The 26,066-nt window shown below is 37.3% G+C and overlaps 2 protein-coding genes across 3 annotated transcripts in view; both read left to right on the plus strand.

Annotated features, from left to right (window-relative positions):
• LOC306874659 (phosphofurin acidic cluster sorting protein 2-like) overlaps window positions 1-26,066 on the plus strand; it is a 127,882-nt gene that overhangs the window by 51,247 nt on the left and 50,569 nt on the right. The gene's annotated exons all lie outside the window — the stretch shown is intronic.
• Window positions 1-26,066, plus strand: part of LOC306874661 (NLR family CARD domain-containing protein 3-like) — a 42,721-nt gene that overhangs the window by 15,039 nt on the left and 1,616 nt on the right. The window contains exons 6-8 of one of the 2 annotated variants that reach the window (XM_079424861.1): window positions 2,354-2,386; window positions 12,968-13,141; window positions 19,989-20,162. In XM_079424861.1, coding sequence (XP_079280987.1) covers window positions 2,354-2,386; window positions 12,968-13,141; window positions 19,989-20,162 — 381 coding nt within the window. The remainder of the gene's footprint in view (window positions 1-2,353; window positions 2,387-12,967; window positions 13,142-19,988; window positions 20,163-26,066) is intronic. The other variant, XM_079424862.1, reaches the window with a different exon arrangement.

Here is a 26,066-nt window from a genome sequence, read left to right on the forward strand (position 1 = left end):
GGATCTGAGATATACTTTTGAAATGTTTCAAAAGATTTTCATGGAACTCGATGCCACCAAAGTCCAGGTCTTAAAAAATAAACTCCTTTCATAGGCACTGTAACTTGAAACGAGGGTTAAGAGGCAGGACCTGTTTTGTCCATAATGTTGCACTGGCTGTTGTAGCACTTTTTTTTCACTGCTAACCAGGTGATATCTTTAATAATATTTATTTCATCTTTACTTTTGATTTCAGATGTTAATCTTCAATTGATTAACTGCAATGTTGTTTACTGCTTTTTTTCCCAAGTTTCAATAAGGTATAGTTTACTAAAGAAGACTATTTTTTCCCCAAGTATATTTTTGAAAATCATTTAATTTAAAGACAGTATTCTTGTATTTTATTTTTTATTGGTAATATTATTTTTGTTACATCTTGTAATGAGTAAAGAATTTTTTTTTTGAAAAGTGAAGACAGTATTTAGATTTTGTAAACGTTGTCTGAAAAAATGTAAAACATTGTAAAAATATTATTTTGCTTTCAAATGTCAATCATCCTTTGAATAACAGGTGTTTTTAGCTGATTTCTCAAGTTGGTGTACTTTATACCATTAAAGAAGGCTGATAATTTTTTCCAAGTATAAAAAGCATTTTTGTCAATCCTTTCGTTTAAAGGCTGCATGCTTTTATTTTACTTTTATTAGTATTATAATAGTATTTTAAGACAGCATGTAGATTTTGAAAAACATTTTATTGTTGGAAAAACAATAGAAAGTGTTAATTGTAAAACATTGTAAAAATGTTATTTAATAAACAATGAATCTGAAACCTTATTCCTATCTCATTTTTAACATAACAATATTAATTTTAGAGTAATTGAACTTAATTAACTAAACAGATTAATACAAAATAACAAATGTTACATTGATTGAACTAAACAAAATTACTTTAACTTTATGTAATTAACTTAAGTTCACTGAAATAAATATTCTTTCTTAAAGGCAACTTAACTCAGTTACGTGGAACCTGTTGACATAAAGTTAAGTAATGCCAATGTATCATTTTTTTGAGTGTAGTTTAGATTGTATTTGTGTGGTTATATAAATGTTACTCAATACGCCAAAAAACATGGTTTTACTATAATAAACCTGTTTTTGTCATATTGATTAACCGGGATCGTGTCAAAGTGTGACACAGAGAAATTAAGTAAAATAAAAAAGGTAAGTAGCTTTAAATGAATATATGATTAACATTAAACTTCAATTTAGTAAGTTCAATTAGTAGCAGGTTTATTGTATCGATAAGTATCCGGTGAATGAGTACCTGATACTGGGTGGATGGTCGGGGCTGAACACTATTTATATATATGTTTTATTACAATTATAGAAAGAATAGTTTGAAGTGGAAAGGTTTAAATGTTGGACTTGTGGGTATGATATGGGTTGGAATATATCCAGGCAATTATTCACTGCTCCCAATATGATCCTTTGTATGTGAATGAAGAACTTGTTCACTGCAACATCAGTCCACTTCAGTCACGCTGATAATTACAATCAAATGTAGGAACCATCAATCAGTCAATCAACCAAAACTGTACATGTTGAGGAGATGGATTACATGCTTAAGGCTGGTCCCAGACTAAAAAGCATGTTTGAGTTGGCCTAACTGAAAGTAACTGAAGCACTGAAGCATCTTTTAGTTTTAGTTTTTACTAAGGCATTTTAATAGAAACTGTTTAATTAGCCTAATTTAACTAAGGCCTAGTCCTGGCTTAAGCTAATCTCTGTCTGTGAAACTGGTCCTAGGTGTTTTATGCGAGAGTGAAGCTTTTGTTTTTGTAGATTAAACCCATTTTAAGAGCAAATGAACAAATGCAGTCTGTAGATTTGCGTCTCATAAATGCCTTTTATTTGTCGTTAGTAATATTTATTATTGTTGCAAGGTCCCCACAAATCATGGGAATGCATGTTTATTATGCATGTGATGATTATAACGTTGGTCCCCATCAAACATGGTGTGTGTTTGTGTAAGTGTGCTTGTGTGTGTGAGAGAGAGAGTGAGGGAGAAGAGTGTGTGTGTGTGAGAGAGAGCGTGTGTGTGTGTGTGTGTGTGTGTGTGTGTGTGTGTGTGTGTGTGTGTGCGTGTGTGAGAAAGTGACAGTTGAGATTCAAATTCATGAACATTCCGTCATTGTAAGTCTATGGATTGTTTTGTCTGTTTTTTCGTCCGCTGTGTGAACATCGTAGGTCCGATCACTTAGAAAAGATACAGCACTCCTCTCCTCAATGATCCGGTTGATTTAACACCTCATTCATGGGTCTGTGACAAACAGTGAATGAACTTAATCTTTATTTTTTCTGTATTTTCTCTGCAGTCTTTCCTGCTGCAGGATTACAGAGAAAGGCTGGTCTGCTCTGAGTTCAGCTCTGGAGGATCCACACTGTAAACTACAGAAACTACAGTAAGTGTTATTATATTATTAAACACAAAAACTGTGTGAAAATATCTTTATAATAATAATCTTTACTTTGCAGGGAAGTAAATTATGACACTTTATATTTTTGGGTGAGCGTTTAAGAATCTGTATATTTGAACATTTAGTTCCCACTTTAAGTGAACCTTAGTTACCAGGTCGACCTGATCATCTACAAGATGGATTAAAATGCTGATAAAGCCAAGAAAAGATGAGACATAAACACATGACAGAATGCTTGAAATGTTCAAATGTAGGGGGAAAAAATAAAATGATAATAAAATAAAACACTTATTCTGTGGCACCTAAAAAAATGATTTGGCGCCAAAGTTTTTCTCTTATAGGAGCCAATGGCCCCTTACTCGATTTTTTTGTCTGGAGCCCTGGCATATGATCCACAATACAGCTCTCGGCTGGATAAAAGAAGCCAGGGTCACACTAGTAGCCTAAAGTTTTGATGGATGATGATTGTCATCAAGGTAAAGATGATTACAGTCACATACAGGATGGTGCATTAGGTGTGTGTTGTGTCTGTTATTTGATGCACAAACGAACCGTGTGTATTTGTGCTCTCGGTGCACTGATCACTATAATATCATATTTCTGCTTGAACACAGCTCAGGATATTCACCTAGTTGAATACACAGAGTTTAATAACGGATGCTCGTGTGTTTTGGAGAAGTTTGTGAGGATCAGTGGTGTTCATGTACATACGGGCATCAGACGCTCAAACAGCTTGTTCTGACAGAGGAAATATTCACTGATGCTGTCGAGCTGCCTTCAGATCGCTGAGTTCAGAGATACATACTTTTACATACTTTGTAGATATTATATACAACTTAAGTGACATTTTTGTGAAGTATGTTCATGGGATGCTTAAATATTTCTTGAATTTGCTTTGTTTAAAAAAATTACATGAAAATATGAAGGTTTTAGTGAATAGAAAAGTTTGGGCTTGCAGTATTGATTTGGAGAAGAGGGGGTCTTGGAGTAAAAAAGGTTGAGGACCACTGCTTTAGGGAAATGCAGGCATTATTGAACATTATTATTTTTTTAAATAAAAATTTAACTCGATGCAATATAAAGATACATCCCAACCAGCTTTTTTATTTAGGCCTATTTATTTCTTTAAAGTAGATCCCCGCTCAAAAAAGTGTGTGCACCCCTGGTATATACACTTATTGTGCCTTCACATGCTATCAGAGTAATCGGGAAATTGGATGTTAACGGCCTTTCAAGTCATATTTACTGGGAAATTCAGAAATAATTTTGATACCAGAGTTTCTGAGTTGGGCGGGTCATAATCTTTAAACATGGTGGAGGGGACAACCATTGCTGCTGTCTGTTCTCACAACAACTACATCCCTTTGTCTGGTCGCTTAAGTACTGTATTTATAGGCTAGATATGAACGATCATTCAAAGCATATTTTATGTTTTATAAGCAGAGAAATAAACATGTATTTGACTGAAATCCCAGGATTGTCATAAAACTGCATGTATAGCACGGTGAATGTTTATAGGATTGTCAACCAATGGGATGCTACATTTTATTATTTCTGACATTAAAGCACTTGAACACAACAAGCTCGTAATCACGACTTCATACGTGGGAAATAGGACATTTCCGATAGCACGAGAAGGCAGCATTATAGACCTATGAACAACAAAGTACATAAGTATCAGCCAAAATGAAACATACAGATACAGATTTTAATCTGATTTAAGAGTATTTATATCAGAGTAAACAGCACTCATAAATGCTACTGTTTCCTCTGTCAGGTTTGCACCTCTCTCTCTTAGATTCATCTTTCAGCAATTGATGTTATGTATTTATTATCTCTGACTCTGAATTGGATTCTTATTCTTTAATTATGTAATTAACATGATACATTCTTACCTGACAAATAAACTGTTATTTATTCTTCGCTCTTCTGAAATCATAATGACTAGTAGATCATGTGGAGGCTGATGTTTCCTCAAATCTGTGTCCAGGACAGAACAGACTAAAGGCTCATGGATGAATGGAGCAGTAGCACGTCATCAGAGACCTTTTGATTTCTGTCTATCACTGATTAGCAAGTTGTACTGAAGTGACCAGAACTACTCTTTCTGTTCTGAGCAAGCAGTAGGCGGCCGACTTAAAGGTGCAGTGTGTAGATTTTAGCAGCATGTAGCGGTTGAGTTTGTGAATTGCAAGCAACGGCTCAGTCCCCTGCTCACCGCTCCCTTTAGAGAAGCTACGGAGGCCAATAAAGGGCTAAGATGTCGTAGTCTGAGACAGCAGAGAGTAGCCAGCAATGAGGTTTCTTTACAGAGGGAAATTAAGGAAGTATATTTACTTAATTATTCAACAAATCGATATGTTATTGCAAATATTATTGTTATTTCTGGGGTCGACAATATAAATGGCCCGGTGGCCCGGACGTACTTTTAAAACCGTCAGGGCCACCAGATCGCTCCAACCACTAGCCCGGTGGGGCCAGTAAAAATAATGCCTCGATTAAAAAAAGTCTAATTTCACATTAATTACCTGTGGTTCTGTGTTTTGATTTCTGTTAAATCGTCTCGGTAACCACCGCTAACACGTTACGTGATCCCTTGCTCGCTCCCGCGGTTACGCGCGCAAACTGCACACTGCTGCTCAGCACCTACCTATAGCTACTAGGGCTGTAACGTCCCAGTCGATTAGTCGATTAATTGGTCGATACGGTCTGGTTCGACCAAAATTCTGATTGGTCGATTTTTTGCCGCGCTCATTTCATCAGTTTGGCCGCGCTCATTTCATCAGGTGGAAAGCACTAATTGCTAATGGGGGTGTTTTCAGAGCACCCCTGTTTCACAGGTAACAGTCTGTTTTCAGAACACCCCCATTGTTTTCACTTTTTTTGGATTAGCCCAACCCACTGGAGAAGAGAGACAGATAAGTAGGCTTTAGAAGGTTTGATGCTAAATATTATTTATTTAATAATAAGCTAGTGGACTCAGCGGTTTGGAACACATATCAATATACATCAGTCCTATTCTAACATGTCAACAACAAAAAAATCGACAGTGTGGCAGTATTTTAGTGTAATAATCGTTTTATAACTGCAGGCGCACACATCCGTAATGACGGTAGAATCCCCCAGACAAACCCATTTTTTATTTGGAAGGCGCAATTGCGCTGTGCCCACTGTTTGTGTTAGTTTTGAGCCTAAGATGCTTTATTTTTCAGTTATGCACTTTATTTGGTTTCTGCTCTTGTTTGTTTAATAAATATTCTTTTTTTATTAAAGTGGACGCGCCTTTTGTGTTTATTAAGAGTAAAAGCTTTAAGTCTATTCGTGTCTCAGCCGCGAAGCTGAGCTCTTATGTTCAGCCTCGCTCTGTGCGAGCTGCGCAGAGCGGCTGAAATGATAGTGTCTGACAGTTATACTTATAACATATGACACAAATAATTTTCTAAATTATGTTGCACATTCCTCAAACGTTCATCACTAGTTGACAACATAGTACTGTTTTCAGAAATCACAGGCTATGATATTGCGCAGGTGCACCTGATGCACCGCTGTCAGAGACGACAGACTCGTGTGTCAGACTCATTTCAGTGCAAAATAATTAGGTCAAAAACGATTTAATATACTGCAAATAGCCTATTAGTTTTTTTGTTTATTTATAATTAATTTAGGCAGACAACAAGGCTACCAAGTACTGAGCACAGTGCGTATCTAATTAATGTAACGTACGTTTTTTTTTTTTCCACAACGTAATTTTTAGTCGATTTTTAGTCGAAAGTTTCAGGACTTCAGTCGACCAAGATTTTCTTTGGTTGATTACAGCCCTAATAGCTACTATTAAGCTAGGCTACATGTTTCTGAAACCCCCATCACCCGGCCAAACGCCGGGTAAAAAAGAGAAGGCACGGAAGAGAAAATCACCAGAGGAATTGAGGGAAAGCGAAAGGGAATACGAAAAGAAAAGGCAGAGAAAGTTTCAGCCCCAGTGGCGAGACCCAGTGATGGGGACTCGAGTTTGAGACTCGGACTCGAGTGCGACTTAAGTCGCACACACAGTGACTTCAGACTCGACTTGAGACTCGACCTTGAAAGACTTCAGACTCGACTCGGACTCGAGCTGCGGGACTCGTGAACAATGTTTATTTTTAGGAAACAACTGATGAGCTCGCTGTTATTCCCCTCCCTCCGTTACCTATAACCTGCCCATGTAACACGTGACGTACTACGTCTCTGCTGCGCGCGGTGCGGCCACACTTTTTTTATTTTTTTTATTTTAGGCGCGGCCGCCATACATTAGAGGACAACGAACAAACATGTCGACTGCTGTGCCATTCATCGTTAGCTTTGGATTTAAGGATAGATTATACAGTTGGTACATTAGTAAAACCATTACGCCCATGGAGAGTCCCGTAAACCACATATCCGAGTGAGTGAGTGAGTGAGTGAGTGAGTGTGTGTGTGTGTGTGTGTGTGCGCGCGCTTGCGTGTGAGAGAGTGTGTGACCAGTGTGGTCATTGAAAATGTGTTCAGATATATGTTCTTCACAGAAAATGAGCCAAGGCCAATGAGTCTGAGTTTAAAAAATAATTAATCGTATAATTTTTCTCTTGATAAAAAATGAAAACGGGTCCTACAGATCCGAACACTATACAAGGGTTAATTGCCAAACTTGTGGTGGTCGATTAACGTAATCATTTACGTGCCGCTGGCTTCCATCACATTAATTAACATTGTCTGCAAACAGGTTACAGGATTATTGTTGATCATGTAACATTACACTGGTTTGAGAGTTTGGGATGTGTTGACTTACAGTAGTTTATAAACTATGATTAGTTGCATTTTCATTGCCATTTAAGTGAAATTATTGAACTTAAATATACAAGCTTGATAAAAATGATCATTCTGAAGAAAATTTCAGATGGCTTTTGCATCTGAACTCTTCATATATTTCACATCGTTTGGTTTGTTGCAATAGTGTTTTGCATTTAGCTACAATGTGATGTTTGACCATATTAAGTCTTTCTTAATTTTTGGTCTGTACTGTACTGTGTTCTCATGCTACAAGGCAAAATACAGATAATATTAACTTAAAAGTAAAGCATTCTTGGTGTTTTTGTCATGTTGCAATAGCCTGTTTACACTGATTATATATAAAAATCAAAGCTGATACTGTATGCTAATAGATAAAGGAGTCATAATAACATATCACATGCTTTCAATTCTTTATATATAGCTATGCAGTGTTGGATGGGTCGCTGTACGTGATGCAACACTTATTATAACCAGAGACTTAATATAATAAAGAGACTTGAGACTTGACTTGGACTCTAGCTTAAAGACTTGAGACTTGACTTGGACTCTAGCTCAAAGACTTGAGACTTGACTTGGACTCTAGCTCAGAGACTTGTGAGCATCTCTGGCGAGACCGCTGGAATTGGCTGGGCTTAGGGGTGTGCGATATGACGATTTTTGATCGTGGACGATAAAAATGTCTCCACGATCTGCTTTTGAAGAAATATCGTAGTATCGGGCTACAGCACACATTATGTCAAATACAGTTCTGGTGCCTCCGTCTCTATCAGTGGCGATTTCTTTAAGACTGCAAGGGAAGCTCGGCTTCCCCTATAATGTCAAAAAATTAATGATCAAACATGTACTATTGTGTTAACATTTTATTGATTAAAAATGCGTTAGAACACGTTCATCTCGAAGACGAGTTCGTTCAGAATCAGCTACATATAGCAGGTGACTCGATTTCCTTCTCATAGATTCCTGTAGCATCAGTGTATTTGCCTGTTGAAGCCCAGCGTCCATTCACTTCTATGGAGCTGCTTGAACAGTTTTTTTTCAGTGCTTCAAAACTAGACGGTCATTGGATAAATGCTGCGATTATGTCCCGCCCCCAGACGCTCAGCGTCTCTGGGGGTGAATGGAGGAGTGGGCGGGGCTGGACTCCGGGCTTCTGCGTGATGATTGGAGGGTTTGTCGAAAGACTGCATCTCCTTTTGATTGACAGCGATTGTGTCCTATAAGAAGTCGCTGATGCTGAAGCTATTCGAGCCTGTGTTGCCAATTTAGCGACTTTTCAGACCACCCTAGTGACTTTTCAGACCACCCTAGCGACCTTTTTCCCCAAAAGTGACTAGCGACAAATCTAGCGACTTCTTTGACAAACCTTAGCGAGTCTCTGTGATCGCTGGAACTGCCGCAACGGCGCGAGGTCAGCGCGCACGCACCTCTTTCTCTGTTCAATTAGCGGCTGAGAGGAGCAGCGCGTTCAGTTCAAATAGATATTATGTTGCTTCTCTAATTTTACATGCAAATATAGCCGAAATCACAGCACAGGAATTGTCTTGTCTTATCTTGTGTGTATTATTTGATTTCATCAGACGACGGCTCGATTATAAATTAGGATTTTTGTGCAGACTAACTTCTTGGGAGGGAGAGCTGGTTATGTATTCTTAAAGGGCTGTGTTTCAGTCACTATTTCATATTTATCCCGTTGACTGACAACATAAACAGTAAAATATATAAAGGAGAACAGTTTTATTGAGAATTTGGCTGCATTAAAATACAGTATGAGCACAGAGAGACAAAGAAATGTAAAAGGCAATATGACGCGATGACGTAATTAATATGCTAATTAGCGCATGACGTCATCTGGCGACATTTAGCGACTTTTCAAACTGGCTTTAGCTACTTTCCATCGAAAGAATCTGGCAACACTGATTCGAGCTCAGGCCCATAGTGGACTTTGCAAGTGTAGTCAAAAGACAAACTGCTGAAACCTATTTCTTGATATTTGCTTGGAGAAATTGCTGGCCAATTTTCATTATACATTTCACACAATTATACACCACATTCCTTGTTTCAGTTTAACCTAATTCCCACATTTCCTCCGTCGAGTTTAATGTTTTTTTAGATCGTTTGTTCATTCATTCATTCATACAGTAGGCCAGGCGGTGAACTAGCCAGCTAGCAAACTGCACACGATGGCAGAATTTACGTATAAATAAATGGACAACTTTTATGATGTAGGCCGAAAATGAGCTTCCCCTCTTTGAAAGACCAGCAGCCGCCACTGGTCTCTATATACTGTACAACACGACATACAGCAGTAGAGTTACTCTGACAGGACACTGCACTGATTCGCGATCGCAAAAGTACATTATTTGCGCAAAAGCCTTGCTGGTTAAATGTTTCATTCGCGCGCTGGTCTGACGTGCGCTTTTTCTGAGCACATACACCTGAAGCACGGACTAAAAAGCCTTTCTAACAGCGCCTGATTACTCAACTAACTTATTTTTTGCGCTAATACTGTCAAAACACACAAGGTTTACATACAGACTCAGTTGGTTATCTCTAAAATGAAAGTAAATAGTTAAGAGAGAAACGGATGCGTGCCTGTATATTAGATGCGTGCAGCTCTTAAAGGGACAGGACACTAAACATGCTGTCGACTGTCATTAAAGGGATAGTTCACCCTAAAATTTAATTTCTGTCATTATTTTCTCACTCACATGTTGTCCCAAACCTCTATTAATTTCTTGTGCTGAACCCAAAAGAAGATATTTTGAAGAATGAGGGTAACCAAACAGTTGCTGGTCCACATTGACTTTGATAGCAGGAAAGAAAAATCCTGTGGAAGTCACTGAGGACCAGCAACTGTTTGGTTTTCCACCTTCTTCAAAATAGCATTTATGTTCAGCAGAAGAAAGAAACTCATTCAGGTTTAAAACAACTTTTGAGTAAATGATGATATAAAAATAAAACATTATGACAGAATTGACAGACAGATGACAGAATATTTATTTTTGGGGGAACTATTCATTTAACGTTAACAACAACAAAACACAAAGAGAAAAATCACTCACTATTCTTGACTGAAAATCTTTAGGAATCAGTCTATCTAGTGTTTTATTTTTATATTTGTTCATTTAATTTCATTGAATGCTCTGCTAAATACACCTATTGTACCTGAAAATAAAGCACTGTTTGTTTTATTTGTATATTATGTGTATTTGTAATGTGTATCTTTGTTCTTATTTTTTAATAAGAGAGATAAAATGATGACAAAGATTTTTATCTTCGCCCACTTTGGCCTAAATATCTGCCATGTCTTTTTTTTTTTTTGTTACCTTGAAAGGCTTTGTCTTTCTAGTTTGGCTGTAATGCTCAGACAACTTGTAAAACCAACATGACAAAGAATCGTGATATTTCTAAAAAAAAATTGTGATATGATATTTTTCCCATATCGCCCACCCCTAGCTGGGCTACGATCAAGAAAAAAAAGAGGTTTACTGTGAGCTCTGCAGATCAATGCCCACATATGCAGACAAGTAAGTTAGAGAAACGTTAACGTGTATGAAACCTATGGTATGAACATAATATAATGAATTGCTGTGTGACTACGGAGAATGAATCCTATGCAATAGGTTTATTTGCACTTGTTTCATGTTTTTGCACAGTTTTGCTGCACTTTGCACTAAACCTACCTTAAAAAAATAAATGTTATTCATGTTGTTCAAGCAAACTGTTCTTTTTCGTGATTATTGGGATCAATACCCGACGCTTTGACCTGGGCCAGTGAACTTCAAAAGACACAAATTTCCCTTATTGTCTACCCCTGTACTTGTACATCATTGTGTGGGAGTTTTATTCTCAAGAACTAGATTAGCAGTAGGCAGTCACTTAAAGAATAGGTTAACCTTGCACCCTCTGACTAATGGCTCTTTTCCACTGCGTGGTACGACTCGGCTCGGCACGGTTCAGAACGGCACGACACGGCTCAGTTCGGCTCGTTTTGTGTTTGCACTGCAGTTTAGTACCGCTTTAGAGAGGACTGGATTATTCACGTGTCGTTATAGTTGCACCACCTCTACTGCCGTGACTCCTGAAAAACGTTTAAATTCTGCGTCTCTCCATCACGCTCTCGCTGGATCCGCTCCTCGGCTATCAACGAGAGGAACATCTGTACTTCCTCAACAGACAACAAAACAGCCATTTTTTTGGTTGTTTAAAAAAGGTGCGCTCATTCAAAAGTTGCGTTTGATCCTTCGCTGGCTGTGCTGATTTAAATCCCATAGTATTCAGGCGTTTGTTTTTTTAAATTAATGGAATGCAAAAATACAGAGTTGACATTTAAAGAATGATTATACATAATATACAAATGATATAATATTTGACACGTTAGACGTCACGGTCACGTCTCGGAGCTGCGCTCAAACTGCGCGGTGGTGACGTAGCAAAGAAAGGATTTTTACTTTGTATCTAGAAAGTACTTGTGGATTAACGCCTGGATAACATACGTGTGAATAAGTACATTGATAATCATTTGTCTTTCTCCTATTTTGCCCCAACGAAGGCTTTAAGATGGTAATGATCATGATAACAGGACCTGAATTACATATCTTTTTAATGATCAAATTACATTTTACTAATCAAAGTATGTCTAATTAATTAAAATCATGAAACTTAAACAATTTAACATCAATTTATTTAACAAAAAATAAATGTTTAGGGCCCAATTAAATGTTTTATATTTTCCAACCTTATGTTTTATTGTTACCAAATTCAGTTTTATTGTCTAATTATTTAAAAGTATAAAAACAAGTTTAATTTATTCTAACATTTATATTTTGTTCCTCAGAAACTCTGTGTTGTGTATTTACATTTATTAAGGCATAAAACATTCATTTAATTTATCTTTTAATTAATGAAAATGAAAATGAAATCTTGTTTTTTTGGATTTAATATTACAATTAAAACATTGAAGAAATATTGTATGATTATTCCTGAAAAATAAGCTTTTAATAATGTTATTAGTAGTAGCCTATTACTGAACAATAGTAATATATTTCTGCCGCAATGTCTTCAAGTGAAACCAAACTTTTATTTTGATGGGTTGCCATGAATACTTTTACATTTCTATGTGTTTATGATATGAGGTAGAACATTTAGAAATTATTTATTTAGTTTCTTTTCTTTCTCTTTCTTTAAGTAGACTCATTGAGATATAGGCTATTCTAATAATAATAATAATAAGATGATATGAGGTGGGGGTGGAACGGTTTGTGGACGGCACGCGCTAGGACCGCGGTTCAACTTAAATCTGACAACGCATCTGTAATATGGTTTGTTATAAATAACACGTAAAACAAACAGGGTTCAGCTAATGTATGTTTCTGTTGATGAGTGTGTGTGTGTGCGTGAGAGAGTGTGTGTGTGTGTGTGCGTGAGAGAGTGTGTGTGTGTGCGCGTGAGAGAGTGTGTGTGTGTGTGTGTGTGTGAAAGTGTCAGTTGAGATTCAAATTCATGAACATTCCGTCATTGTAAGTCTATGGGATTTTTTTGCCTGCTTTTTTCGTCCGCTGTGTGAACATCGTAGGTCCGATCACTTAGAAAAGATACAGCACTCCTCTCCTCAATGAGCCGGTTGATTTGACACCTCATTCATGGGTCTGTGACAAACAGTGAATGAACTTAACTCATCTTTAGTTTGTCTCTTTCTCTCTGCAGGCTGTATAACTGCAGGATTGGAGAGGAAGGCTGTGCTGCTCTGAGTTCAGCTCTGAGATCAAACCCCTCACACCTGACAGAACTGAATCTGAGCTATAATAAACCAGGAGACTCAGGAGTGAAGCTGCTCTCTGCTCTACTGGAGGATCCACACTGTAAACTACAGAAACTACAGTAAGTGTTATTATATTATTAAACACAAAAACTGTCTGAAAATACTGCCAAACAAAAACATTTCATGTTAAAGCGATTTTTTAAAACTCTAAATTAAAACTCTGTCGTCACTTTAATTATCTTCAAATCATTTCAAAACAGCATGACTGTCTTCTCTGAACATAAGAGAAGATATTTAGAGAAATGTTTTTTGTCCACACAATGGTAAGCAATAATACCCAAACTTTGGTTACACTGTAAAAAATGTCAGACCTCCTCAACTCTCCAACAAATTTTCTAGTGACTGATTACATCTACATTTTTCCATCGGCCCAATTGTATTTCTGCTAACTGAATTTGATCAATTGTGGCAACAGTCTTTTAACATTGGCTCAATGAGAAAATATGTTGAGCCAGCTGGGAAAAAAGAAGTCAAACCAAACCAAGTTATTGGCCCAAATGAATATTGTAAATAGTAGTAGCATACATTTTTTGTTTTACCTAATTTAAAAATGTGTATTGGTAAATGTTTAGTGCTAAAGCAACCTTACTGAACTGTTTATTCCCTGTTGTCCCAAAAGAAAAGGAAAAACTTACTAAATGATACACTAAACACTGCCACATTTTAATACTTTTAATGAAAATATACAACAATATTGTGAAAATAAAATTATAAATACATTTCAAATTATAAATACATTGAAATTTTCTACACAGTATACCTTAGAAAATCATGCATTTTAATTCTCATAAGATACACAAAGCTTATGAATTGCACCTTATAAAATAATATATTCACAAACGTGCAAAAATGTTGAAAACACCATAAAATAATAATAATTTAATAAATAATAGTAATAATTTATCTGAGGTTCCTTCAACCAGTGTTTAGAGTAATTTCACATGAACTCTACCATTCTCACAAGAGGTACTTTGAGCTCATGAAACTGCATCTTACACGTCAAATGTTTGCCAAAAAACTCATAAGCGGTACTTTGAGGTTAAAATTCTGTCATTAATACATGCCTCCTGTCGTTCCACATCAATAAGACCGTTGTTTTATCAAAAAAAAATCATCATCGGATTTCATCAAAAATATCTTAATTTGTTTTCTGAAGATGAACGAAGGTCTCATGGGTTTTGAACGACATGAGGGTAAGTAATTAATGACAGAATTTAAATTTTGGGGTAAACTATCCCTTTAAATCCTTTTTGTACTCCAGGATGAGTGCATACAATAATCCAAAATAATACAATAAATGCATTTACAAAGTCTCCTAAGTTGTGAAGCACCAGCTCCTCTTCCAGGACAACGGAGACATTCAGCACACTTGACAGGACCCTTGAAGTGCAACTGCTGCTGCTTACTATTTCAATAATTCCCATTTTCTTTACAGTTGTGTGGTTCTCCAATGGCTCTGTACTCTGTAACATAAAAAAATACATAATGTCAATACCAAGTCTACATTAGAATTAGCAGCCTACATTACAATAAAGCAACTCCTCACAAATTACATCTAAGAGCTAATAGTATTTGACACCAATATGAAATAAACATATATCCAATAAGAACTACTGTTAAATACTCAGTGAAATTCATAGTGGTTCCTTTCTCCTCAGACCTAGCAATGATGAGTTACACTAATGGGAACAAAAACATAGTTATAGCAGAAACATATTCCTTGTGTCTCATACATTTCATATTCATCATAAAGTGAGATCAAAATAATTTAGTTCAATAAATAGTAACTTTAGGTAGCTGAGACATAGGGGTGTGTGATATTGACAAAATGATATCTAAATATTTTCTGGGATTTTATCGATAATGAGACAATATTTTTCTGAGTGTGTTATTGTGCTGGTATATTAAGGACTACCGTGGACAGCTGACTCATAAATGTTTTTGATATTCTTCATATTCTGTGAGGTTAGTTCACAGCAGTGATAGAAATTAATCTTTTCCAATAAGTTTAAATAGATTTTTACCTTTTATGAGTATTTTTATCTTTGTAAAACCATTTTTGTCTAAAAGTGTTTTAAACATAAAACGTTGAATACTGATATTTACAAGTATTTTAAAATGAAAAGATAATTTAAATGTGAAATTAAAACGGCCAGTAGGTGGCAGCAAGTCATTGTTAATAAGTGAGTCGTCGCGATTGAACCGAATCATTTAAACGGTTGATTGATTCATTCAGGAACAAAACACAGCATGTTGCTCAGAGACACAAAACAGTGCTGTGGCTGTGTTTGGAATGATTTTTGTTGGAGAAATAGAGCAAAAACAGGCAAAAAAAGTCCATTTAATATTAACGTCTTGTTTATTGAACTGTTGTATAAAATCAATATCATATTTGTAATCATGCTGCTTTTTGGAGGGAAAACGGCACTCTTCGTGTGATAACGATTATGAAATGACATAAATGATATTTTCTGCCCCCATATCATATGTGATCACTCTAAATGCATTTTAAAGACTGAATAATGCAGTAAAAAACACACTGTAAATGTTTATTAATGTCAAATCCCACATCATTAAAACAACAATTACAATATTATCACAGACGATATATATCCCACACTCCTACCGGGAGACCAGTACGAGCTAAACTAGGTTATAAACGCCAGCATGACACAGTAAAGGAGTGAATTCACTGTTACTCTGAAAAATACAATGTAGTACATGAAACATGACTTAATAAATACAAAACTCAGTATACGTACCATAACTTCAATGATAGAAAATCCGTCTGTAAATGATGTTCTGTCGTCCTTCAGCATCGGCTCCGCTCTCTCGCTCTCCCGCGCACAGGAAGTTGAATTCACTACAGTAACGGTTTCTCTCAGGCGCATGTGTGCACGTGTTTTCTGCTGCAAAGCTTGTTCAGCCAACACAGATTTTTCACTTCTGCTTGATAGATTGGCTGAGCACAATTTAATATGTTCGGTGAATGTATATTTTTAATTTTAACTTCAGACCTTCAGCTAAAATTACTACAGTGCATTTTTTTGTTTTGGGACAATTATTGGGAAGCAATCTGTTGAGCCAATATTCATTTGTCAGTTTCCACAATTTTTCAAAATGTATATTTTTTTACAGTGTAGCAACAATATTCAAAATATCATCTATTGTGTTTCACAGAAGAAAGAAGGTCATACAGGTTAGGAACGACATGCAGGGAAGTACATTATAACAATTTATATTTTTGGGTGAACGATTCCTGTAAGAATCAAAATGTAAATGATCAAATACAGTGATTATACTGAATGTGCTCAAGATTAATGAATGTTTGTATATACACTTATAAACCATTAAACAACAAAGTATGTAAGTGTAAGCCAAAATTAAATGTACAGATCAATAATTACAAAAATTACTTTCCCCAAAGTCTTTCTCCAATCCATGAATAACAGATTTACATGTACTCCGTGGCACCAAGACTTGTGTAATTGAATCAGTTGAAGAGTATTAAACTGTCCCAACACAGGCATAATCTCTCCTGTGTATGTTTTCAACATGACTCTAGTGTCCTCCAGTGGCTCTGTTGAGAACGCTGCCTGGAAATGTTTCTCAGATATGATACTCACGGCTGCGCCAGCATTCATTTCCATCATAATTTCCTTGTCCTTTACATTAAACGTCTCTGTGAATGACTTTTTGCTGTTTTATAACTTCACAGCGTAAACATGGGCAATTCAACTTCTTCTGCCTCCACATACTTAGTATTTTTCTCAGCATAAGGCTTTATTTTTCCAACTTCCATGTTTCCTCTGCAGGCTCTCTTGATGTGGCCAGTTTTCCTGCAGTTATGGAGGAATATATCTTTGAAATGACATACCTGAGCACTGTAATTTTTTCCATGACATCTATAGCACTTCTTCCCTCTTTTGCTGGAACGTCCACTTTATGCACAACAGCCGAGTGAGAGTCATGTCCTCTTAACTGCTGCGTGTCTTTCTCAGCCGTCTCCATGCTCAGTGTGATCTCAAACACTCGTGCAAACATCAGATTCGATTCTGACAACAGCCGTCGCTGGCAGGCTTCGTTGTGGCTTCCACTCACGAATCGGTCACACAATGCCTCGTCAAGCGTTCCCTGAACTCACAACTCGCTGCATATTCTGTCACCGTCTCATCAGCTCTTTGATCGCAGAGATTAAAACTGAATCTTTCCACAATCAGCAACGGCTTTGGTTCAAAATAACTCTTTAAAGTGTCCATGATGTCTTTGTAAGACTTATCCTTTGGCTTGTCTGTTTGTACCAAGTTCCTCAGTAAACCACAGGTAGCTGCTCCCATTACGCTCAAGAGTGTTGTGACCTGCGTCTCCTGACTTACGTCGTTCCCCACAAAGAACTGTTCCAGCCGTTCCATGTAAGCTGAACAAGATTCTGCTTTCAGAGCAAATTCACCTATACTTCCAATGAGTGCCATTATCAGAGCATAACTTTATCCTCATCACCAATGTTTCTGTTGTGCATCTTAACTGAAAGAATACGCTTGAGACGGAGGATCTGTATTAAGCGACCGCTTTACTTTTCTGCGTCTGCAAAACTGCACCAGATCAATCCCAGCATTCCTCAGCACTACTGAGCTACGGAGTCCCTATTGATTCAAATGCAAAACTTGTAAACATAAATATATCACAGACACTGAACAAAAATTACATGCATGCTTATGTTAAGAAATGCATTAAAATAGCAAGGTTACATGTGAACTTCATGATTGGTTCAATTCATACCTTTACTAATCATCCATCCCTCTGTTACTGAACAGATATATTCCTCTTTATTAATCACTTCCCAAGTCTAGAACTAAATCATAAGACAGACTCAGGGCTGGATTGGTAATCGGGCATACCAGGCATTTTTCCGGTGGGCCGACGCACTGAAGGGGCCGACAGAATTGTTTTTGTTTTTGCCAAGGACCATCACACAGGGACAACGAGCAGCCAGTGTCCCATTGGTTTGTCTCCTGTACTGACAGCGTAAACCACCCAATGCTCTATAGACGGAGAGATGAAGTATTTTGCTCCACTTATATAAAGATCGCTTCACCCCAACTTCTTCCTCGTCGGCTTTTCCCACGTTTTCACAGCAGCTTTATCAAGAACAGGCTTGCTCTGCGGTGAGAGATGCGGCCAAAGAGCCAGGCAGAGGAGGAGAGGAGAGGAGTTGAATCGGTAAAGTGCTTGATAGGGACTCGCACCGGAGGCAGGCATCTAACCTATCCTAATGTGTGCGCGTGCTACGAGTGTAGAATACATAAACACTTTTCAATAAAACTTAAATTCATCCTCCGCGGTCAAGTCAAGTGTGTTCATAGAGGTTTCTATGGGCCAATGCGAATAAATCTAGATTTAAATTAAAAAAGACACAATATTGTCGGACCTGACGTTTTATTCTTATCCAAAACAACTAGAAGCAATGATATATAGCCTATCTACACTACCAGTCAAAAGTTTTTGAACTGTAAGATTTGTTATGTTTTTTTAAAGAGTTCTCTTCTGTTCACCAAGCCTGCATTTATTTGATCCAAAATGCAGTAAAAGCAGTAATATTGTGAAATATTTTTACTGTTTAAAATAACCGCTTTCTATTTGAATATATTTTAAAATGCAATTTATTTCTGTGATCAAATCTAAATTTTCAGCATCTACTCACGCCACTAAAGCTTATTTGAATTGAATTGAATTGAATTAGACAGAGATAGAGAGAGAGAGAGAGAGAGAGAGAGAGAGAAAGGGTTCCTATTGCCCTGTGTGTGAGAGAAAGAAAGTGACAGTTGAACATAAAATAAGATATTTTGAGAAATATTTTTTGTCCTCACAATGGTACCAAAACTTTGTTTGCCAACAATGTCCAAAATATGATCTATTGTGTTTGACAGAAGAAAGAAGGTCATACAGGGAAGTACATTATGTGTAGTAGTAGTCCTTCACCCATTATACCACGCCGCTGGATTTCATCATTGAGCCGATTAGTGATCCTTACAAGACTTATGTCATAGTTATACTATAATCTCTTATTTTAACATTATCACCTGTATACAGGGACCAATTATGACAGTGGTGCCCTGGGAACGGACTGATTAAAGGCCCCCCTCAGTTGAAAGCCCCCCCAGCCCCAACTTGTTAATTATATCATGAGATTTCTCGATTCTCATATATAAGTAAATGGGTTTTGGACCTTTATTTCTCTCACAGACGCACACACAGTACAGACATGCACTCGTGCACACACGTGGAAACGCGGAGAGAGACTTGGTGTCAGAGCTGCGTCTGCCCCACAAATTGATCAATAAAATAGTTTTGCAGCTGAAAAGCTACATGACATTTCTCAGTAGCGAGGTTCTTGAAGCAGTTCAACTTAAAGATTCGTTATTAGTAGCCGCTGCTGCTGAACACTGTTGAGAGACACACAGACGCTGGTATTCTCTCTCTATCTCTCTCTCTCTCTCTCTCTCTCTCTCTCTCTCTCTCTCTCTCTCTCTCTCTCTCTCTCTCTCTCTCTCTCTCTAGACTGCATTAATAACTGTGTTAGCCTGCATATCAATGGCTCAAGCCTCTGTTATTAGCTCTAAAATGACGTTTTGGAAATTGAATCAGCTGTGAGTGTGTGTGTGTGTGTGTGTGTGAGAAAGTGACAGTTGAGATTCAAATTCATGAACATTCCGTCATTGTAAGTCTATGGGATTTTTTTGTCTGCTTTTTCGTCTGCTGTGTGAACATCGTAGGTCCGATCACTTAGAAAAGATACAGCACTCCTCTCCTCAATGATCCGGTTGATTTGACACCTCATTCATGGGTCTGTGACAAACAGTGAATGAACTTAATTAATCTTTATTTTTTCCTGTATTTTCTCTGCAGTCTTTCCTGCTGCAGGATTACAGAGAAAGGCTGCTCTGCTCTGAGTTCAGCTCTGAGATCAAACCCCTCACACCTGACTGAACTGGATCTGAGTGATAATAATCCAGGAGATTCAGGAGTGAAGCTGCTCTCTGCTCTACTGGAGGATCCACGCTGTAAACTACAGAAACTACAGTAAGTGTTATTATATTATTAAACACAAAAACTGTGTGAAAATACTGCCAAACAAAAACATTTCATGTTAAAGTGATAGTTCACCCAAAAATTAAAACTGTCGTCACTTTAATTATCTTCAAGTCATTTGAATACAGTGTGACTTTCTTCTGTGGAAAATATATATTTTTTTGTTTTGGGACAATTATTGGGAAGCAATTTGTTGAGCCAATATTTATTTGTCAGTTTCCACAATTTTTCAAAATGTAATTTTTTACAGTGTAGCAACAATATTCAAAATATCATCTATTGTGTTTGACAGAAGAATGAAGGTGATACAGGTTAGGAACGACATGCAGGGAAGTAAATTATAACAATTTATATTTTTGGGTGAACGATTCCTGTAAGAATCAAAATGTAAATGATCAAATACAGTGATTATACTGAATGTGCTCAAGACAAATGTATGTTTGTATATACACTTATAAACCATTAAACAACAAAGTATGTAAGTGTAAGCCAAAATTAAATGTACAGATCAATAATTACAAAAATTACTTTCCCCAAAGTCTTTCTCCAATCCATGAATAACAGATTTACATGTACTCCGTGGCACCAAGTCTTGTGTAATTGAATCAGTTGAAGAGTATTAAACTGTCCCAACACAGGCATAATCTCTCCTGTGTATGTTTTCAACATGACTCTAGTGTCCTCCAGTGGCTCTGTTGAGAACGCTGCCTGGAAATGTTTCTCAGATATGATACTCACGGCTGCGCCGGCATTCATTTCCATCATAATTTCCTTGCCATTTACATTAAACGTCTCTGTGAATGACTTTTTGCTGTTTTATAACTTCACAGCGAAAACATGGGCAATTCAACTTCCTCTGCCTCCACATACTTAGTATTTTTCTCAGCATAAGGCTTTATTTTTCCAACTTCCATGTTTCCTCTGCAGGCTCTCTTGATGTGGCCAGTTTTCCTGCAGTTATGGCATTTTTCATCTTTGAAATGTCATACCTGAGCACTGTAATTTTTTCCATGACATCTATAGCACTACTTCCCTCTTTGGCTGGAACGTCCACTTTATGCACAACAGCCGAGTGAGAGTCATGTCCTCTTAACTGCTGCGTGTCTTTCTCAGCCGTCTCCATGCTCAGTGTGATCTCAAACACTCGTGCAAACATCAGATTCGATTCTGACAACAGCCGTCGCTGGCAGGCTTCGTTGTGGCTTCCACTCACGAATCGGTCACACAATGCCTCGTCAAGCGTTCCCTGAACTCACAACTCACTGCATATTCTGTCACCATCTCATCAGCTCTTTGATCTCAGAGATTAAAACTGAATCTTTCCACAATCAGTAACGGCTTTGGTTCAAAATAACTCTTTAAAGTGACCATGATGTCTTTGTAAGACTTATCCTTTGGCTTGTCTGGTTGTACCAAGTTCCTCAGTAAACCACAGGTAGCTGCTCCCATTACGCTCAAGAGTGTTGTGACCTGCGTCTCCTGACTTACGTCGTTCCCCACAAAGAACTGTTCCAGCCGTTCAATGTAAGCTGAACAAGATTCTGCTTTCAGAGCAAATTCACCTATACTTCCAATGAGTGCCATTATCAGAGCACAACTTTATCCTCATCACCAATTTTTCTGTTGTGCATCTTAACTGAAAGAATACGCTTGAGACGGAGGATCTGTATTAAGCGACCGCTTCACTTTTCTGCGTCTGCAAAACTGCACCAGATCAATCCCAGCATTCCTCAGCACTACTGAGCTACGGAGTCCCTATTGATTCAAATGCAAAACTTGTAAACATAAATATATCACAGACACTGAACAAAAATTACACACATGCTTATGTTAAGAAACATGTGAACTTCATGATTGGTTCAATTCATACCTTTACTAATCATCCATCCCTCTGTTACTGAACAGATAGATTCCTCTTTATTAATCACTTCCCAAGTCTAGAATTAAATCATAAGACAGACTCAGGGCTGGATTGGTAATTGGGCATACCAGGCATTTTTCCGGTGGGCCGACGCACTGAAGGGGCCGACAGAATTGTTTTTTTGTTTTTGTTTTTGCCAAGGACCATCACACAGGGACAACGAGCAGCCAGTGGCCCATTGGTTTGTCTCCTGTACTGACAGCGTAAACCACCCAATGCTCTATAGACGGAGAGATGAAGTATTTTGCTCCACCTATATAAAGATTGCTTCACCCAAACTTCTTCCTCGTCGGCTTTTCCCACGTTTTCCCAGCAGCTTTATCAAGAACAGGCTTGCTCTGCGGTGAGAGATGCGGCCAAAGAGCCAGGCAGAGGAGGAGAGGAGAGGAGTTGAATCGGTAAAGTGCTTGATAGGGACTCTCAACGGAGGCAGGCATCTAACCTATCCTAATGTGTGCGCGTGCTACGAGTGTAGAATACGTAAACACTTTTCAATAAAACTTAAATTCATCCTCCGCAGTCGAGTCAAGTGTGTTCATAGAGGTTTCTATGGGCCAATGCGAATAAATAATAGCCTGAGTGCGTTAGACTGCATTAATAACTGTGTTAGCCTGCATATCAATGGCTCAAGCCTCTGTTATTAGCTCTAAAATGACGTTTTGGAAATTGTAATGAAAGGTTTATGAGGTGCGCAAGAGATTAGTTAAACACACGAGATTTCAGGATGGAAACATGACAAATGTCTTGAAATAAATGATCAAAACAATGTCTTGATGTGTGGTTGTGACTCCAGTCCATTCAAATTATTACAGAAATAATGCACTCCTGAAGTGGTAATATGCCCACGACGCTGGAGCTTATTAATGGAACGGTCTTCATTCTCAAACAAATTAAGACGATCGATTTTTATTGACTGAACAGAAGCGCTTCTTGTGATAAAACACACAGTAAGGGTTTCCACTGATTACAAAATATTTCTGTTTGCTGGGGTGGTACTATTATATAGCCCTATTAATAAGGAAGAGGAGCCCAAAATATAGTTTTTCTGCTATTTATTCTACTTGTTGCAAAATAGTGGCAATTATCTGCACTTCAGTATTGTATTACATTATAAACCAGTATGCAATAATAACGTATTGAGTGTAAATTATCATTTTAATTCAGATTATTAAATGGATGCCACCTTATTGATACAATAAAGCCCTCCCTACACCTACCCTAACCCTACCTACCCGTTACTGTATTTTCAACTTTTTGGTTATTTCTTTCATTTTTATTAAAAATAAATGCCTTTACGATGTGATATGAGATTTGAAAAGGGAGAAAAGTCTAGACGATCGCGTCAAAAATCCTCCCATAAGTGATTTAGCATCTGCGCCACTGGAGCTGCTGGTCCATAGCAAAAGACGGGTTCAACCCCATAGCAGCTTTTTATAATCTTCACAGTGCCAATCCCACGATGCTGGAGAATTAGTGTAAATAGACTCTCCGTTTACATTATCAAAGAACATTATCATTGACTTTAGTCTAATTCAAGCACTCTCAAAAACTCCCATTAATCACTGAAGTTGCTTACATTGTGAAATGAATATCTTGCTCACATCTTACGCACATCTGCACTTTGTTGTTTCTGATGAGAGAAATGGTCAGAGAGCAGAATTCATTCAGGGAGCGCTCACACTGAATAAAACACTCATCTGAATGCCTCTTATTGGTCATTGTACTCATGAGCTCAACAGAATCATGTGTGATTGGTTATAATGCGCAGTGCTGGAGCTAAAAACACAGCAGTCTCTGGCTCCGTGCCAGACAGTGAAGTTGAGCAAACACAGATTTGAATTTAGCACCGAACATCTAATCACACCGGTGTGATCGTTTATCAGAGACTAAAATATATTAATCAGCTATTTGTGTCTTTTGGAAAATCCACTTCAGTAAACCGCACTCATAAATGCTACTGTTTCCTCTGTCAGGTTTGCACCTCTCTCGCTTAGATTCATCTTTCAGCAATTGATGTTATGTATTTATTATCTCTGAATTGGATTCTTATTCTTTAATTATGTAGTAATTTAATAATTAGGGCCGGGACTCAATGAAAAAAAATAATCTAATTAATTAGAGGCTTTGTAATTAATGAATCGAAATTAATCGCATTTTAATCGCATATAAATATTTGACCTGAGAACAGTGAGAAGTAAGTTTTTTCATATGGATTTTTAAATTTCCCATCCACAGGGCCAACCAAAGCGGTCTCATCAGCTTCTTTGTCCATGTTCACTGTGGTTTGTTTTTGTCTGAACGCTAGTTGGTGCTCCAGTATATTCGGTCCGCCGAAACTCATCCAGTGAGAAACGTTCCGCGGTGCAAAAATAAGTGCGATTAAAATGCGTTAAAAACAATTTACGCGTTATTTTTGTGTAATTAATTAATCTAAATTAACGCGTGAAAGTCCCGGCCCTATTAATAATATAAATATGTACTAATGCACAATCATCATTTAATTAGTCACTTATTTATCTCATTAACTTTAACTCTTTGAGTTCTTGGGATTTGTCTCGAGACTTGTTTGTGACTTGAAAGGCATGACTTGGTTCCTCCTCTGGTGAAATCAGCTGCTGAGTTCATGGGTGGAATAAACATATGGCAGGACTTTTACTTTCTGACCCCTGGACTATCCACCTCTGTCTGTAATATATCTGCTTGTTTTACACTCTTTGGCCACCAGGTGCTATTGTGAGCAAATGAAGCCTCCAGAAATTAACTCTTTTGTAACTACTTGCTGAAAAGCTTAAAGCTTCATGAAGCTTCATCTCACCATCTCTACTTCACAGGACTGTAGAAGGATACTTTCTCCAAAACAACAAATATTACCCAGAATTCATTGTTTTTTACAGGATTTTGCTGTTGTAATGAAAAAACAGGATGTTACTGTCAGAATATGGCCTTTTTTACAGCATTTTTTTTGTGTATGTGTATTTTTTTTCCCCCATTTTATTTATTTCTTTATTTTATTTTATATAATGTTTGTATAATATATGTATTGCTTTGGCAACACTGAAATGTTACACAGTCATGCCACTAAAGCTTATTTGAATTGAGTTGAATTAGAAAGAGAGAGGTTCCTAAGGCCGTGTGTGTGTGTGTGTGTGTGTGTGTGTGTGTGTGAGAGAGAAAGTGACAGTTGAGATTCAAATTCATGAACATTCTGTCATTGTAAGTCTATGGGATTTTTTTGTCTGTTTTTTCATCCGCTGTGTGAACATCGTAGGTCCGATCACTTAGAAAAGATACAGCACTCCTCTCCTCAATGAGCCGGTTGATTTGACACCTCATTCATGAACTGAACAGACAGATTCCTCTTTATTAATCACTTCCCAAGTCTAGAGAACTAAATCATAAGACAAACTAGCGTTAGCATAAATCTGTTGTAGTTTCCTCTTGTTACGGTTTGCTGCAGGAGTTATAGCAATGTGCTGTGAATCTAAAGGAACAAAAATTTATGTTATTAGACACAAGCTAATAAACAGGCTATTAAACACACAATATATATTTTGTGGTTATCCTTGCACCCTCTGAGTAAGTTGAGACTGGAGAGTTTGTGATCGTGAGATTCATGACCTCCGGTCGGAGTCAGACTCAAACACAACATCGAGTCCCTGATGAAGGAATAATTGAAAATATAGGATGTACAGAATAATCAAATATCTCCATTAAAACTAACCAATATTTGTGATTAGTTACTAATTAGAAACACATTCTAAATTTAATGATCACTTGAGAATTGTAGTTAGATTAAAGCACGAGTAGTAGACCTTCACACATTATACCTTCATCCACGCCGCTGGATTTCATCATTGAGCCGATTAGTGATCCTTACAAGACTTATATATCATAGTTACACTATAATGTTACTCTTATTTTAACATTATCACCTGCATAGTACTACAAACGGTTTGAGGAGTGAAAACGATGAA

The sequence above is a fragment of the Barbus barbus genome (assembly GCF_936440315.1).
Source record: "Barbus barbus genome assembly, chromosome: 9".
NCBI classification, from domain to species: Eukaryota; Metazoa; Chordata; class Actinopteri; order Cypriniformes; family Cyprinidae; genus Barbus; species Barbus barbus.